The 14,471-nt window shown below is 36.6% G+C and overlaps 1 protein-coding gene across 1 annotated transcript; it reads left to right on the top strand.

Annotated features, from left to right (window-relative positions):
• Nucleotides 1–1,068: 1,068 nt before the first annotated feature.
• LOC137388325 (uncharacterized) lies at nt 1,069–2,091 on the top strand. The gene has a single exon (XM_068074811.1). It carries the CDS (start codon nt 1,069–1,071, stop codon nt 2,089–2,091), a length of 1,023 nt encoding a protein of 340 aa, XP_067930912.1.
• Nucleotides 2,092–14,471: the final 12,380 nt, after the last annotated feature.

Here is a 14,471-nt window from a genome sequence, read left to right as displayed (position 1 = left end):
ATATGGTTTTATGTGGAGGTTGTTATTATTATGTGTTTTTTATGGAACATACTAAAATAGTTACAACAGTATTGGTTGTTTCTATGAAATACTTGAACAATTAATAGTAGCTAATGAACTGGTAGTCAGAAAATGCTGTGTGATAGCTGGCTAACCTGTTAAACAATGATTGTATTAGTTGAGTTTCACCTTAATGTGTCTAGCTTTACTATTACAAGTTTATAATTACTGTCATATAATACCAGACAATGTTCACCCGCAACAGGTTATTAATGTATATGATATAACTTCATATCAGTAAAGAGCCATTATCAACTAGGGAATGTTTGACTTTATAGTATACTATGACCTACACAAACACATGTATTCCTGAAACAAAAATATGTAAAAACCAAATGTTGTTGATCTAGGTAAACAGAGAGAGGCAAAAGGCCATTGCATTGAAATTACGTCTGATACCCTACAGTCAGAGTATTTTCATTATATCTTCCTTTTACTAAGCTAGGCGAAAGTAAGTTGTAGAAGCTTATAGTAGCAGAATCTAACAAGTTTTAGGAGTATACACATGCAAAGATTGAAGTTCTGCAACCACAATCCAAGCAGAATTTATGGGAAAGTGCTACAGCGGAGCGATGAAGGGCAATTTGTTGGCCGTGTCTGATCAAGGGTGTTTAAGAAGCTCCAAACAAAGTGAGTTTAACAAAAAATGATACCTATCCAAAACCATTCAGTGAATAAAAGTTCAAGCCATGGATGTTCATAAAACCTCAACTCCATTTGATTGTCAACAAAAAACTACTCGATTTTTGGATGTTTTTCAAGGACTTGCCCAGCGAATGAGTTTACGGTTGCCTAACTGTGACAATCTTATTACATAATCAGTAGTAAATGATACTAGTGCATTAATGAGATGACATTAAGCTGTACGCTAACAAACAAAGGGACATTGATTCGCTAATACACCTCACTCAGGTATACAGCAAGAACATTGGAATGACCTTTTGTATTGAGAAATGTGGAAGGCTAATTCTTAAGAAAAACCATTCTATGTTCACAGATGGTTTAAGAATGCTAAATGGTATCATCAAAGATCTAGAAGAAGGGTACAAGTACATAGGGATTAAGCAAAGCAACATCAACCAAAAAGTCGAGTTACGTCACAAAGCCATTACCGAATACAAGAAACGCCTTCGGCAGGTCTTACAGAGCCAGCTCAATGCCAGGAATCAAGTCATGGCAATTGATACCTTTGCACTGCCAGTAATAAAATATCCAGTAGGCATAATAAAGAGGACTGAGGAAGCCATCAAGGGAACATATATAGCACCTCGTAAACTGCTGACCATGCATGGAGAACTCCACCCAGAATCTTATATTACTAGATGGTATCTCAATAGGAAAGATGGCGGCAGGGAACTCAAAAGTGTACAGCACCCAGTGAAAGAGGAAGAACAAAGCATTAAAGCTTATATTGCCTCCATGGCCACTTCTGATAAGTTGCTAGCTGAATTTCAATCGGCTGCTCTGACCATGGAGCTTTTCCCTGATGATGAGGAAATTGACGGGCACATGAAACCTCTTCATAGTGCTTACCACCGACAAATATCTAACGATAGCGATCTTTACCAGACATTTATGTGGCTGAACAAAGGAAACCTGATGACCAATACAGAGACGCTACTCATGGCAGCCCAGAAGCGAGTGTTCCTAACAAAGCAAGTCCAAACAAAAATCTATCACACTAGAGATGATCGTAGATGCAGACTGTGCAAAGATGCACCTAAGACCCTCCAACACATCGTTAATGGATGCAAGCAGTTAGCAGGAAGCACATACACCAAGTGGCATATTCATGTCGCAGGTGTTGTGTATAGAAGTCTATGTGATGCGTATGGCCTTAATAAACCACAACACTGGTGGGAAGCTCCTGGTAAGGTCAATGAAAATGACTGCGCTAAGATCCTCTCGAACCTCTACATCCGGACGAACAAGCATGTCCTAGCAGACCTGCCAGATATAGTGGTGGTGGACAATGAAAACAAAAGGGATACTATAATATATATATATCCGTACCCAATGACTACAATATAGCAAGCAAAGAAAAATAAAAGGCAGAGAAATGTCTCCCTCTTGAAGAAGAGATTTAAAAATGCTGCAATGTAAGAACAATTGTAATTCCAGTAATCATTGGGGCACTGGGCGCGATAACACCGGCACATAAAATGTGGCTTGCCCAGATACCAACATCAATCAACTCAGGTGAGTTGCAGAAAAGGGCACTATTGGGAACAGCTAAGATCTTGAGGGGAGTGCTCAAACTCCCAGGTCCCTAGTAGGAGACCAGAGTTAGAGCAGAAATTACCAGATATAATATGGGTTAATCGGGGTGAGGAAACAATTTATATATACATATATATATATATATATATGTATATATATATATACATATATATATATATAAATTGTTTCCTCACTCCGGATACCTCGTATGGGTGGTAAATTCTGCTCTAACTCGGGTCTCCTACCAGAGACCTGGGAGTTTGAGCACTTGCCTCAAGATCTTAGCTGTTCCCAATAGCGCACTTTTCTGCAACTCACCTGAGTTGATTGTCGTTGGTATTTGGGCAAGCCACATTTTATGCACTGGTGTTATTGGGCCCAGCGCCCCAATGACTACTGGGATTACAGTTGTTCTTACATTCCAGCCTTTTTCAATCTCTTCTCCAAGAGGGAGATATTTCTCTACCTTTTCTTTTTCTTTGCTTGCTATATTGTAGTCATTGGGTACTGCTATATCTATTATAGTAGCCCTCTTGTTTTCCTTGTCTACCACCACTATATCTGGTTGGTTTGCTAGGACATGCTTGTCAGTTTGGATGTGGAAGTCCCAGAGGATCTTAGCGCGGTCATTTTTATTGACCTTACCAGGAGCTTCCCACCAGTGTTGTAGTTTATTAAGGCCATACTCATCACATAGACTTCTATACACAAAACCTGCAACATGATTATGTCGCTCAGTGTATGTGTTTCCTGCTAGCTGCTTGCTCTACTGATGATGTGTTGGATGGTCTCAGGTGCATCTTTGCACAGTCTGCATCTAGGATCGTCTTTAGTGTGACAGATTTTTGTTTGGAGTTGCCTTGTTGGGAGCACTTGCTCCTGGGCTGCCATGATTAGTGACTCTGTGTTGGCCGTAAGGTTTCCTTTGTTCAGCAACATATATGTCTGCTGAAGATCGCCAACTTTAGATATTTGTCGGTGGTAAGCACCATGAAGAGGTTTCGTGTGCCAGTGAATTTTCTCATCATCAGGGCGTAGTTCCATTGTAAAAGCAGCCGATTGAAATTCAGCAAGCTACATATCTGAAGAGGCCATGGGGGCTGCATATGCTTTGATGCTTCGCTCCTCCTCTTTCATTGTCTGCTTTACACTTTTGAGTCCCCTACCGCCATCTTTCCTATCAAGATACAATCTAGTAGTACCAGATTTTGGGTGGAGTGCTCCATGCACGGTCAGCAGTTTACGAGTTGCTATATCTGTTTCTTTGATGGCTTCCTCAGTCCAAATGATTATGCCTGCTGGATATCTTATTACTGGCAGTGTGTAGGTATTTGTTGCCATGACTTGGTTCTTGGCAATGAGCTGGCTCTGTAGGACCTGCCGAAGGCGTTTCTTGTATTCGGTAATGGCTTTGTGACGTACCTCAGCTTTGTGGTTGATGTTGCTTTGCACAATCCCAAGTACTTGCACCCTTCTTCTATATTTTTGATGGTACCATTTGGCATTCTTAGGCCATCTGTGAGCATAGAATGGTCTTTCTTAAGAATTAGCCTTCCACATTTCTCAATACCGAAGTTCATTCTGATGTCCTTGCTGTATACCTGAGTGAGGTGTATTAGCGAATCAATGTCCCTTTCTTTGTTAGCGTACAGCTTGATGTCATCCATGTCGAACAGGTGGTTTATCTTGGTGCCACTCTTAATCCGGTACCCATATTGAGTCTCATCCAGCATATTGCTTAGAGGGTTTAGGCATATGCAGAACAGCAGTGATAAGGAGTCACCTTGATAGATGCCTCGCTTAATTTTTACACTCACCAGCTTTTTGCCATTAGCCTCCAGTTCCGTCTTCCATTTGGTCATTGACATCTTGATGTATGCTACAGAAGCAGGGTGAACATTGTACATACTCCGGCACTGAAGTATAAAACTATGGGGAATTGAGTCATAGTCCTTTTTGTAGTCAAATGTGTGTGTGTGTGTATATATATATATACAGTAGATGAAGTATGAACAGTCTCTTGCATGAAAGTGCTCAATATTAAAATAGAGCGATGTAAAATTGGGTAAAAATGAAAGTTAAAGTTAAGTTTAAAACAACTTTATTACTAATAGTTTCATATTGCCATGCAATAATCATCAGATAAAATTGTTAGCACTGAAAATGACTTATATATAGATGGAAATAAAAGCGTAGGTCTTAAAATACCTAAATACACCACTGCTACGTAGGATTAAAATTAGCAAGCAACACGATTTAAAGCCTCAACAAAGCAGAAGTTTAAAAGTTAAGTCTTAAAATTGCTGGCAAATTCCTTTTAAGCAATTTTAAGACTTAACTTTTAAACTTCTGCTTTGTTGAGGCTTTAAATCGTGTTGCTTGCTAATTTTAATCCTACGTAGCAGTGGTGTATTTAGGTATTTTAAGACCTACGCTTTTATTTCCATCTATATATAAGTCGTTTTCAGTGCTAACAATTTTATCTGATGATTATTGCATGGCAATATGAAACTATTAGTAATAAAGTTGCTTTAAACTTAACTTTAACTTTCATTTTTACCCAATTTTATATATATATATATATATACATGTGTATATATATATATTGTATATATATACATATATATTTATATATATTGTATATATATACATATATATTTATATATATATATATATATCTACTATATAAACGGCAACTGTTGTCTGTGTATCTGTGTGATTGATTGATTGTCCGCCTTATAGAGGGGTCTTTCCTTTTATCGTCGTACGAATTTCGGTCGTACGAAGCAAACTAAATTAATATGTGTAGTAACAGTAAATAAATTATAGAGCGGTCTTTCTTTTTCCATTCGGTCGAACGAAGCCAACCGAACTAATATGAATACTAAATATCGTAATTTTGTAATATGGACTATTAACCGCTATTTTTCTCTGACGATTTGAGCCAAGCGGCTTATATAAAGGTGTGGCGATTCTGTTGTTTTTCTTTCACCGCTCTGGCGCATTAACCGAAATCCCCGGTTAGCACGCTTTTTAAACGGCAAATTTTCTGCCGTGTTAAAAAGCACCTTTCCTGAGTTCTGCGGCCTATACAAAGGTGTCTATACAGCTATACAAATGTACTATTCATTAAATAAAATAAATTAATGAGTAGTTATTTACATGCAATTAATATTTACTGCCAACGTGTACCGAGAAGGTCACGTAAACGTTTGTTTCTTGGAGCCACTGGAAAAACGCATTTCTCACCTACTAAATTTCCACATCAAAAAGGTAAGTGTTTCTTATACGATGTTGTATTGTCTATGAATTGCCACATCTCCACTACTTAATAACGTTGCATTTGCCACTGTTCGTGATAGTGGGTCATGTTCATTTCCTTCAGCAGCCGAGTTACTAATTTTTTTCCAGCTACGAGTAGGCCAATGTAACTTACTATTACAGAACTTTCTCAAGTACTCAGAGGGTTGCGATACGCTATTGTGAAAAGAAAGAGAGCAGCTGCTATCGACTTACTGTCACCCTGCATCAGCCATGACCAGCTATTCGTCGCCTGCTCAAAAGTAGGCACACGCCGTAAACTGTTTCTTCATACACCCGAAAGAAAAACCAAAAATGTTGTCTATCCGCATGTGTTGCGTTGAACTAAGGGAGAGAGAGAGAGAGGGAGAGAGAGAGGGAGAGAAAGGGAGAAAGAGAGAGGGAGAGCAAGGAGGAGAGGGGGGAGAGAGGGAGAGAGAGAGGGAGAGGGGGAGAGAGAAAGAGAGAGAGGGAGAGAGAGAGGGAGAGGGGGAGAGAGAAAGAGAGAGAGGGAGAGAAGGGGAGAGAGAGGGAGAGCGAGGAGGAGAGGGGGGAGAGAGAGAGGGAGAGAGAGGGCGAGAAAGAGGGAAGAGAGAGAGGGAGAGGGGGAAGAGGGAAGGAGAGAGGGGAGAGAGGGAGAGAGGGGAGAGATGGAGAGTGGGAGAGAGGGGAAAAAGGAGAGAGGGAGGGAAGGAGAGAGAGAGGGAGAGCGAGGAGGAGAGGGGGGAGAGAGAGGGAGAAAAAGAGGGAGAGAAAGAGGGAGGAGGAGAGTGGGAGAGGGGGAGAGGGGAGAGACAGAGAGAGGGGAAAGAGGGAGAGAGGGAGAAATGGAGAGATGGAGAGAGGCAGATGTAACTGCATATTTGGAGTTGTTTTACAGTATGAAAGCCAACTCTCAATAAACCTTATGCTGCACGTGAATCTGTTACTGTAGGCGGGTAATGCAGCTAGTATATATATATATATATATATATACTAGCTATATATATATGTATATATATATATATATATATATATATATATATATATATATATATATACATATATATATATATATATATGTATATATATTGTATATATGTACATATATATACTGTATATATATATTGTATATATACTGTATATATATACTGTATATATATGTATATATACTGTATATATATATGCTGTATATATATACAGAATAGAGAAAGAGGCAAAATGAGAAACAGTGAGATTTACATACAAAGATGTATATATACACTTATGTACATATATTTCTTTATATATAAATCTCACTGTTTTTCTTTTTGTCTTTTTTGTCAAAACTTTGTCCATGAAGGTGTGCTGACCTGACACTTATGAGTTCAGCTTTAAGTATTGCGCAAATAACAGTTCCACTTTAAACGTCAAACAAGATAATATATTTAAGTAATTTAAACTGTACATATAGCAATCATGTGTAAAGGACTGACTCTATATAGCTAAAAGTGCTTGTTTTACATAAAAACTATGTCACAATGGGTATCAAAACATAAAAATTGCCAATCACAACTTGGTAAATGTGACACACATTGTTAGTTAAAGTCATACTTGCCAAGTCTCCCGGTTTGGCCAGTACCCTCCAGTTTTTAAGCCAGCCTCCTTTTTCACAAAATCTTCCGTTTTCCTCCAGATTTTTCAATAAAACTAGTGGTTTAATTTTTTTATTTGCCCTTTTCCTTTTGTTTACTAGTTGTGAGCTTGAATCATCATACAAAATTAGCAACAATGAAACATATCGCTATTAAACCGTGTTCTTGTCATAAAACCTGGGCTATTTAGATTTAGCAACATTGATGTCTTTCGATACCTCTACAGTTTTTCATCAATAAACAAATATTATACATGGAGCTGTGACATATCATAAGTAAACGACCATGACCTCATATTGATAATAGAGTATCTGAACATTTAACAAAATCGCCAATGACCTCCTATGTAGGTACCAATGACCTCCTATGTAGGTACCAATAAAGAAAAAAAACTTCACAAAGTAATCTGGGCTTCAGATTCAACTACTACATTTACCGTCAGTTTTCCTGCTTGTTTTTCAACTATTTGGCAAGTATGGCTAAAATATTCATTTAATCTTTTAGACACGAGTGACATGACTGCAGTTCACAGACAGATGTATCATAACAATGGTTTTGAAAATAAACCTTAAAAGCAGACACAGAATGAGACGGGTTAATTTTGGACAGACTTCATAGCAGTGCACGTCTGCAATGACTGTCATGATAAATGAATCTGCGAACGTCGCATAGATTATGTAAATGAATGGTAATCCTGGAGATGTTATTGCACTGCTGCTACATGTATAAGGACATATTGGTTGTCAAATACTTGTCTAGTGGCCTCACTCGTTTTTGGACTGACACTGATGAATCATTTGGAATAAGTTTTTTTTCGTCTTTGAGATATGTTGAAATCTTACATATCCAGTTATAGCAATTCGAATCTAGCAATGTAAAATCGGTTTGGTTGTAAAATCAAAGTGGAAAACCCAATTCACTTGGAAAACATGACACACATTCAACCCACCAGTACGCAAAGCATTCTAATCCTGCTATGGCATAGCGCTCATACTTATTGCAGCTCCAAATCCAATTATGCGTGATTTTGTATCTATGCATCCAAAGGCACTCAGTTCAATTGCTGAGATATGCAATCGTTTTGCCGATGTTTTAGCCGTGTGATGGTCAAGTTTATTAGCAGCGCAAGATTTTCTGTGAGCTGCATTCAGTTCTAAGAAAGGCTGTTTTTAAAAAAGAACGCTTCTTTTAGCTTTTTTTACAATCATTGAATACAAACAATGCAGAACGACTGGAAGAAAGAAGAGGTAGACTAGAGTGGTGATATTCAATTCAACCAACATGCCAAAAAGGGGCATAATAATTGTAGTTATGTGTTACAGTGGAGATGCATAGCAAAAATGTTATTAATTGGGTATGAAATTTTAAAAAATTACATACGCATCCCGCAGCAAAATAGGAAATTTTAGTAAACTGGCTGGCAGGAGGCCAAACGCTTAGTTTGCACATGAATGGCTGTGAAAGAGTTAAAAGTTGTTAGCGGCACAACAGAAACCTATATATGAATAATTAATATACCTATAAAGGTGAGAGCATAGCACAGGTGGTGTCATTCATAGATTGACCGCTGTGAGAGAATTATCTCATATTTAAGAGACAGTTTTATCGTTGATGAGAAACCGGCGAATAAAAAGATCCCAAACATAATCAAAACTCCTCTATATCACTACATAAAGTAGGTAGCTTGAGAATATATAGTTACGAGATTCATGAGTAAAGATATTTGGATAGCTAACAGAATGAGCTCTCTCATGATCTGACTATTGGCAGGTGGCTGATGCGTGATGCTACTGATTACGGCCAGAGCTCTCTAATTCATATAACATTATTCATTCAGCTTGTACAGTAAGCTGTCATCACATGTCATCATAGTTAGCTATTTGGCACATTACCGGTTGGTAATGGTCAAAAAAGCTATATATGAATAATTAATACATAAAAGCGTTGACATAGCCGAGGTAGTGTCAAGCACCAATGGATGACTGAATAATAGACACAGCAAGGAAATTATAACATATATAAGAGACAGTTTTATAACTGATAAGTGACCAGCAGATAAAATTATTACAAACATAATGAGATGTCTTCTATACCTATCACTATATACTACATAAAGTATGTTGCCTAGGAATATATAGTTATGAGATCTACGAGTGAAGGTTGTTGAATAGCTAAGAGGATGTGTTCTTTCATGATCATAAGTTACTCTGACACTATGGGCAGGTGGTTGATGGGTGATGCTACTGATTACTGCCAGGGCTCTCTATTTCACATGACATTATTAGTTCAGCTTGTTCAGTAAGCTGTCATCACATCGCTGTCTCAGCTCTCAAATCAGCTAACTGTGAAAACAAAAAAATTGAGATAGTTGCATTTTTTTTGATGTTTATAGGGTTACAAATATATCGACACATTTTTTTTGCCTAGTTTTTGTTTTTATCTGAGATCTCAGTCATACAAATCAGCTGAATGGGTTTATTCTACAATGTCGTTAGAGCTCAAACCAGCCATCTGGTTTTTTAATACAGACTATATGCTGGGTGTCCGTAAAATTCTGATGAAACTTAAGAAATTCATTACTAAGCCGGTTGAGATATGTTAATCAGAATTGCTTTATTTTCATCAGTGAATAGTAAAGTTTTTTGTGGGAGGAAATTCTCTTTTCAGACAGAAATTGCATATAGTGCATTGTAAAACTGCTTCATTGTATATACGCAACTCGCAACTCAACACTGCTTTGTTGCAAGACTTGAACAAGCATGGAGGTTGCAAATAAGAGGCAAAAGAAAATTTGTATTGGAAAAAGTGAAGTTATGAACCAGATATCTAAGTGAGTAGGTTTTGTACATTAAACCATATTATTTTTAAAAAAACTGAACCTAATATAAACTTTTACAGCAATTTTCGTCATCAATGATTAATCTTGTTTTTGAATACCGCAGAATAGTGCTCGTATTATTATCAGTTCTCTTTTTTTATATATAGCATTAAATATGGTATGTTGTAGCAAACCTCGCAATGATGTTGGTACCAACACAACCAAAAGAATGTCAAGTTATTCGCCACCTACTCAATAGAAAACCAAACAAAAAAAACTGTGAAAGTCACCCATAGGAAGAAAACACATCAAAATGTATAGTGAAATGACAAAAACAGGGCATTATAATCTTGTACGCTACAACAAGGTGAAGAAGCTTGTTTACCGCGCAGCTAGACTTCAAAATTTTTCTCATGGTAAGCACACAAATAAGCCTAGTCTAAAATTGGATTCTGTTATAAGTAAAACCCTGTCAAGAGGATCCTCATCTGAGATCAGATTAGCCAATGCTCCAGAAGACAAAAAGGGTGATAACGTTAGCTGAAGCAAAAGTGAAAGATCTCGACCCAATGCTTCCTTTTTTGGCAGAAACAGACAAATCATATGTGCAATCATTCCTAAAATAGACTAAGGTTACCATCATAAATTTGAGCTTATGTACCTTTATGTGGTAAAACCATCTGGTTGTTCATCTAGAGAAAGCAAATACAGTAAACTATTATATAGGACCTATTATAAACCAATGTAATTCTATGCGCTCGTGCATCCTCAGACGCATTGCTATACATCAATGATATAACAGTTGGCTGCTTTGTGCTCTAACTTCTAAACTAGTTTGTGAACAAACCAGTCAACTGGTATTATGAAAAATAGTTATAGCCAGACTGAATACTGACATGATAAAAGTATTCTACTTATTCATTGTCATCTTTGTCAGGATATGGTTTACTGGATCTTGAAAATTCTAACTAATATTACAATGGAATTACAGAAGACCAAAACTTGAAATCCATTTTGTGAATTTTGCTTTGTGTTCCACATGACTGGTTTGAGAACTCTATATACATATAGAGTTATATACATATATATACATATATATATATATATATATATATATATATATATGTATTATATAATATATATGGTACATCACCAGTTGGTAACAGTCAAAAGCTATAAAACAACTGGAATAAGTTGAGTATAAATTGGAAATAATAAAGTCATATATCACTAGTGATCAATATACTCATACATTATATAGAGAGTGTAGTAAGTACAGTGCCTATACTCACTTAGCTTAGCCCTTTCCCAACGGCTCGCTTACTAGTTAATTAATCGTCAAACTTTTTTGCGTGTCTCTACATTTTAAATACTAATATTTCCTGTCAACTATTTTATAGGCCATGCAAGAGATAAGTCTAATAATACCAAATAGGAAACATTTGATTTCATACCACACTATGACTGCACAAACAATTTTATGCCTAAAACAAATATACATGTAGGCCTATATGGAAACTAGTTGCTGTTGTTCTAGGCAAACAGGGAGAGGCAGCAAGCCAGCATATACAGAAGTTTTTATAAGGATGCTCAGGGAATATCTATGTCAGGGGTCGGCAACCTTTTTGAGTCAACGAGCCATTTAAACCTGTTTTCCCCTCAGGAAAGAGTGTAATGGGAGCCACAAACCTCATTTGATATTTTTAATTAATAAACAAATCCTACATGCAACTTTTTGTTTAGCTTATAATGTTTTTATACCAAGTTTACACCATAAAACGAAATGGTGTGGCATGTATAATGATTTAACTGCCGAAAAAACCAAATTAAACTTTTGCAAAGAACAAAAAATAGTTTTGGTCGTTTTATTGGAGCATAAATTGTGATAAGGTGTAGGCCTACTACCTGTATTAGTGTTGCTGTTTGTCAGTAGTGTTGTTGACGACATCTCGGTCCTAAGTGGCTGGCCAGCCTTACTAGATTACTCATTGTTTAACCCCATTTGTCGACATAATATTTGAAGATACCTCGTAGCGATCTGGCTCTCTGCGCAAATCTGCAGTACGTTTTACTGCACTTTTATGTTAAAGTTAAAGCTACATGACAATCATGTGATAAGGTACTAGTAATACAGTAATAGAACGTAAATAATGATGCATAACATGCGACAATGTTTGATTTATCACCACAATTACATTTTTAAAAATTTATGTTACAAAATCTAGTGATAAAATTTCTAGTTTTATGAATTACTTGGCATATGGTAGAAAAGGAAAAAGAAATCCAAAGTCAGAGAGAACTACAGTGAGGGGATGAAAGAGCCGCATGCGGCTCCGGAGCCGCAGGTTGCCCACCCCTGAGCTATGTGAACACCGGAGTCAGTTTTAAACTTGGGTTTTATGTGTTATGCTTATATGCTCCAGTGTAAACTTCTATGGAAATGTAAAAACCGGTAATGAATTTTGAAGTTGAAATGAAGTTCGTGTTGAAACCACAGTAATGCAAATTTGACAGTAGAATGATTAGTTGTATGTCAGTATGTTGACATACAAGTTTGGTTGACTAATTATTATTGGCCGTCGTTGTTATGCTTTCATGGTGCAAGCTCTAAGCCGTAATACAAGGAGGTCATTTTTGGCAAAACATTGATCTATGAATACCATGTCAGCACCAATGATTAGCCAATACAATAATGCAGAACAAAAGCTCTTCTGTTGACTACCTTACTAATACTTGTTTCCTCATCTAGTCACCACACTATACTTTCATTCTGTCTACCCAGCATGGCAGATAATTGTCACACAACGTGGCGCAGATTCAACAATTGCTAACAACCTATGTGCGATATTTATAGGTTGAGATTTATTGTCAAGTATTGGCTATAAGATTACACCAATCGGCTTTTGCATTTCATAATTTGCAAAATATTTTTCTTCGCACAAACTTGGAATCCAGAAGAACTTCGAAAAAACCAGCTGTTCTCAGATATTGTCCTTCAAAACTTGTTAATGCATTCTCTGCAATCAACTACAAAGATAGTTAAAACATGGTTATAGCCATATAAATTGGGTAAAAATTTATGACTTCATCACACATATAACAATCCTAGGCTAATCACTAATCTTAACAATATACAAACAGCTACACGAAAGTTAATGCCTCAAGGAAAGCAATCTGTAGAGACCAAACAGCAAATATTTGTAACTCAGCTGCGTTTTTCTTCAAACAATGGACTGAAAATTAAAATTAATCCAGAGTCTTATCGCAGTTCTTTAAAAGAGTTACAAGCAGATAGTCAGCCAAGAGTTGCAGGCAGATAGTCATCTAAGTTTGAAAGTGTTGAGATAGGTATATAGTTCTGTTTATTAGCTGTATTTTGAGCATTGCTCATTTTATGTGAATGTCAATTTGTGCAACCATATTCTGGTATAACATTGGATGCTACCCTTTAGTGAACCTCTTTGCTCATGTGTTCCTGCTTAATATATATTATAGCTAAGTGAAATCTTATATTAAATAGACACTTGATATCATAGAGCATGGGAGTAAATGTTGATTTAGAATGTTAGTCCAACCAATTTGGCTTTAAGAGTAAAAGTCCATTTAGGTTTCTATTGCTAAACATGTTAGCCAGCTGTCACATTTAGTACATGGTTACATGTTCACACTCACACAAGTCTACGTATACACATATAAACATGTAGATATAGACAAACATTTATATCTAAATGGATATATACCATCATAAGTACATATAGACAACTATTTATGCATGTGTGTACATATATGTACACATATAAATTTATATATATATATATGTATGTAAATATATATAAATTTATGTATATATAATATATATATACAGTGAAACATGTGTTGAACTGACAATCTGGCACTGTATGCTAGACATGTGATAAATAGTATATTCACTATTAATTAGGAATTATGCTCTCGGTACGGAGTAGGCAACTCCAATCTATTCATGTATTACGATTGTGTGAATCACATTTTCTGTTTCCTGTTTCTGTTCGGCAATGCTTTGTACTTGTTGCTAAAAATAAATCATCAGAATTAATCTGCTTACATCGGCCTATTATGGCCACCAGCTCAACAGGTTATGGGCCCAGTGCTAGAAGCAGACTATATTTTGATGGAAATCAGCAATCATACACAATATGGGAAACGAGAGTCATCAATTATCTCTACACACAGGATAGGGCAGTATACAAAGCCATATTACCTAAAGGAGACGATGATGATGATAGTGATTTTCCTACCAAGAACAGAACAGCATATGCAGAACTGGTTCAAGTTCTGGATGAGAGATCATTACAATTAATTATGAATGATGCCAAAGACAATGGCAGAGATGCTCTCAAAGTACTAAGACAACATTACGCGTCTATAGAAAAGCCGCGAGTATTAACACTATATGAAGAACTTACAACCTTACGTATGCA

This window comes from Watersipora subatra, chromosome 2 (genome assembly GCF_963576615.1).
Source record: "Watersipora subatra chromosome 2, tzWatSuba1.1, whole genome shotgun sequence".
Lineage (NCBI taxonomy): Eukaryota > Metazoa > Bryozoa > Gymnolaemata > Cheilostomatida > Watersiporidae > Watersipora > Watersipora subatra.
The sequence above is the reverse complement of the archived record's forward strand: the minus strand, read 5'-3'. Positions and strand labels throughout refer to the sequence as shown.

Excerpts from the sequence above, each read along its gene's own strand:
- LOC137388325 (XM_068074811.1), top strand. The coding sequence starts at position 1,069 with ATGCTAAATGGTATCATCAAAGATCTAGAAGAAGGGTACAAGTACATA.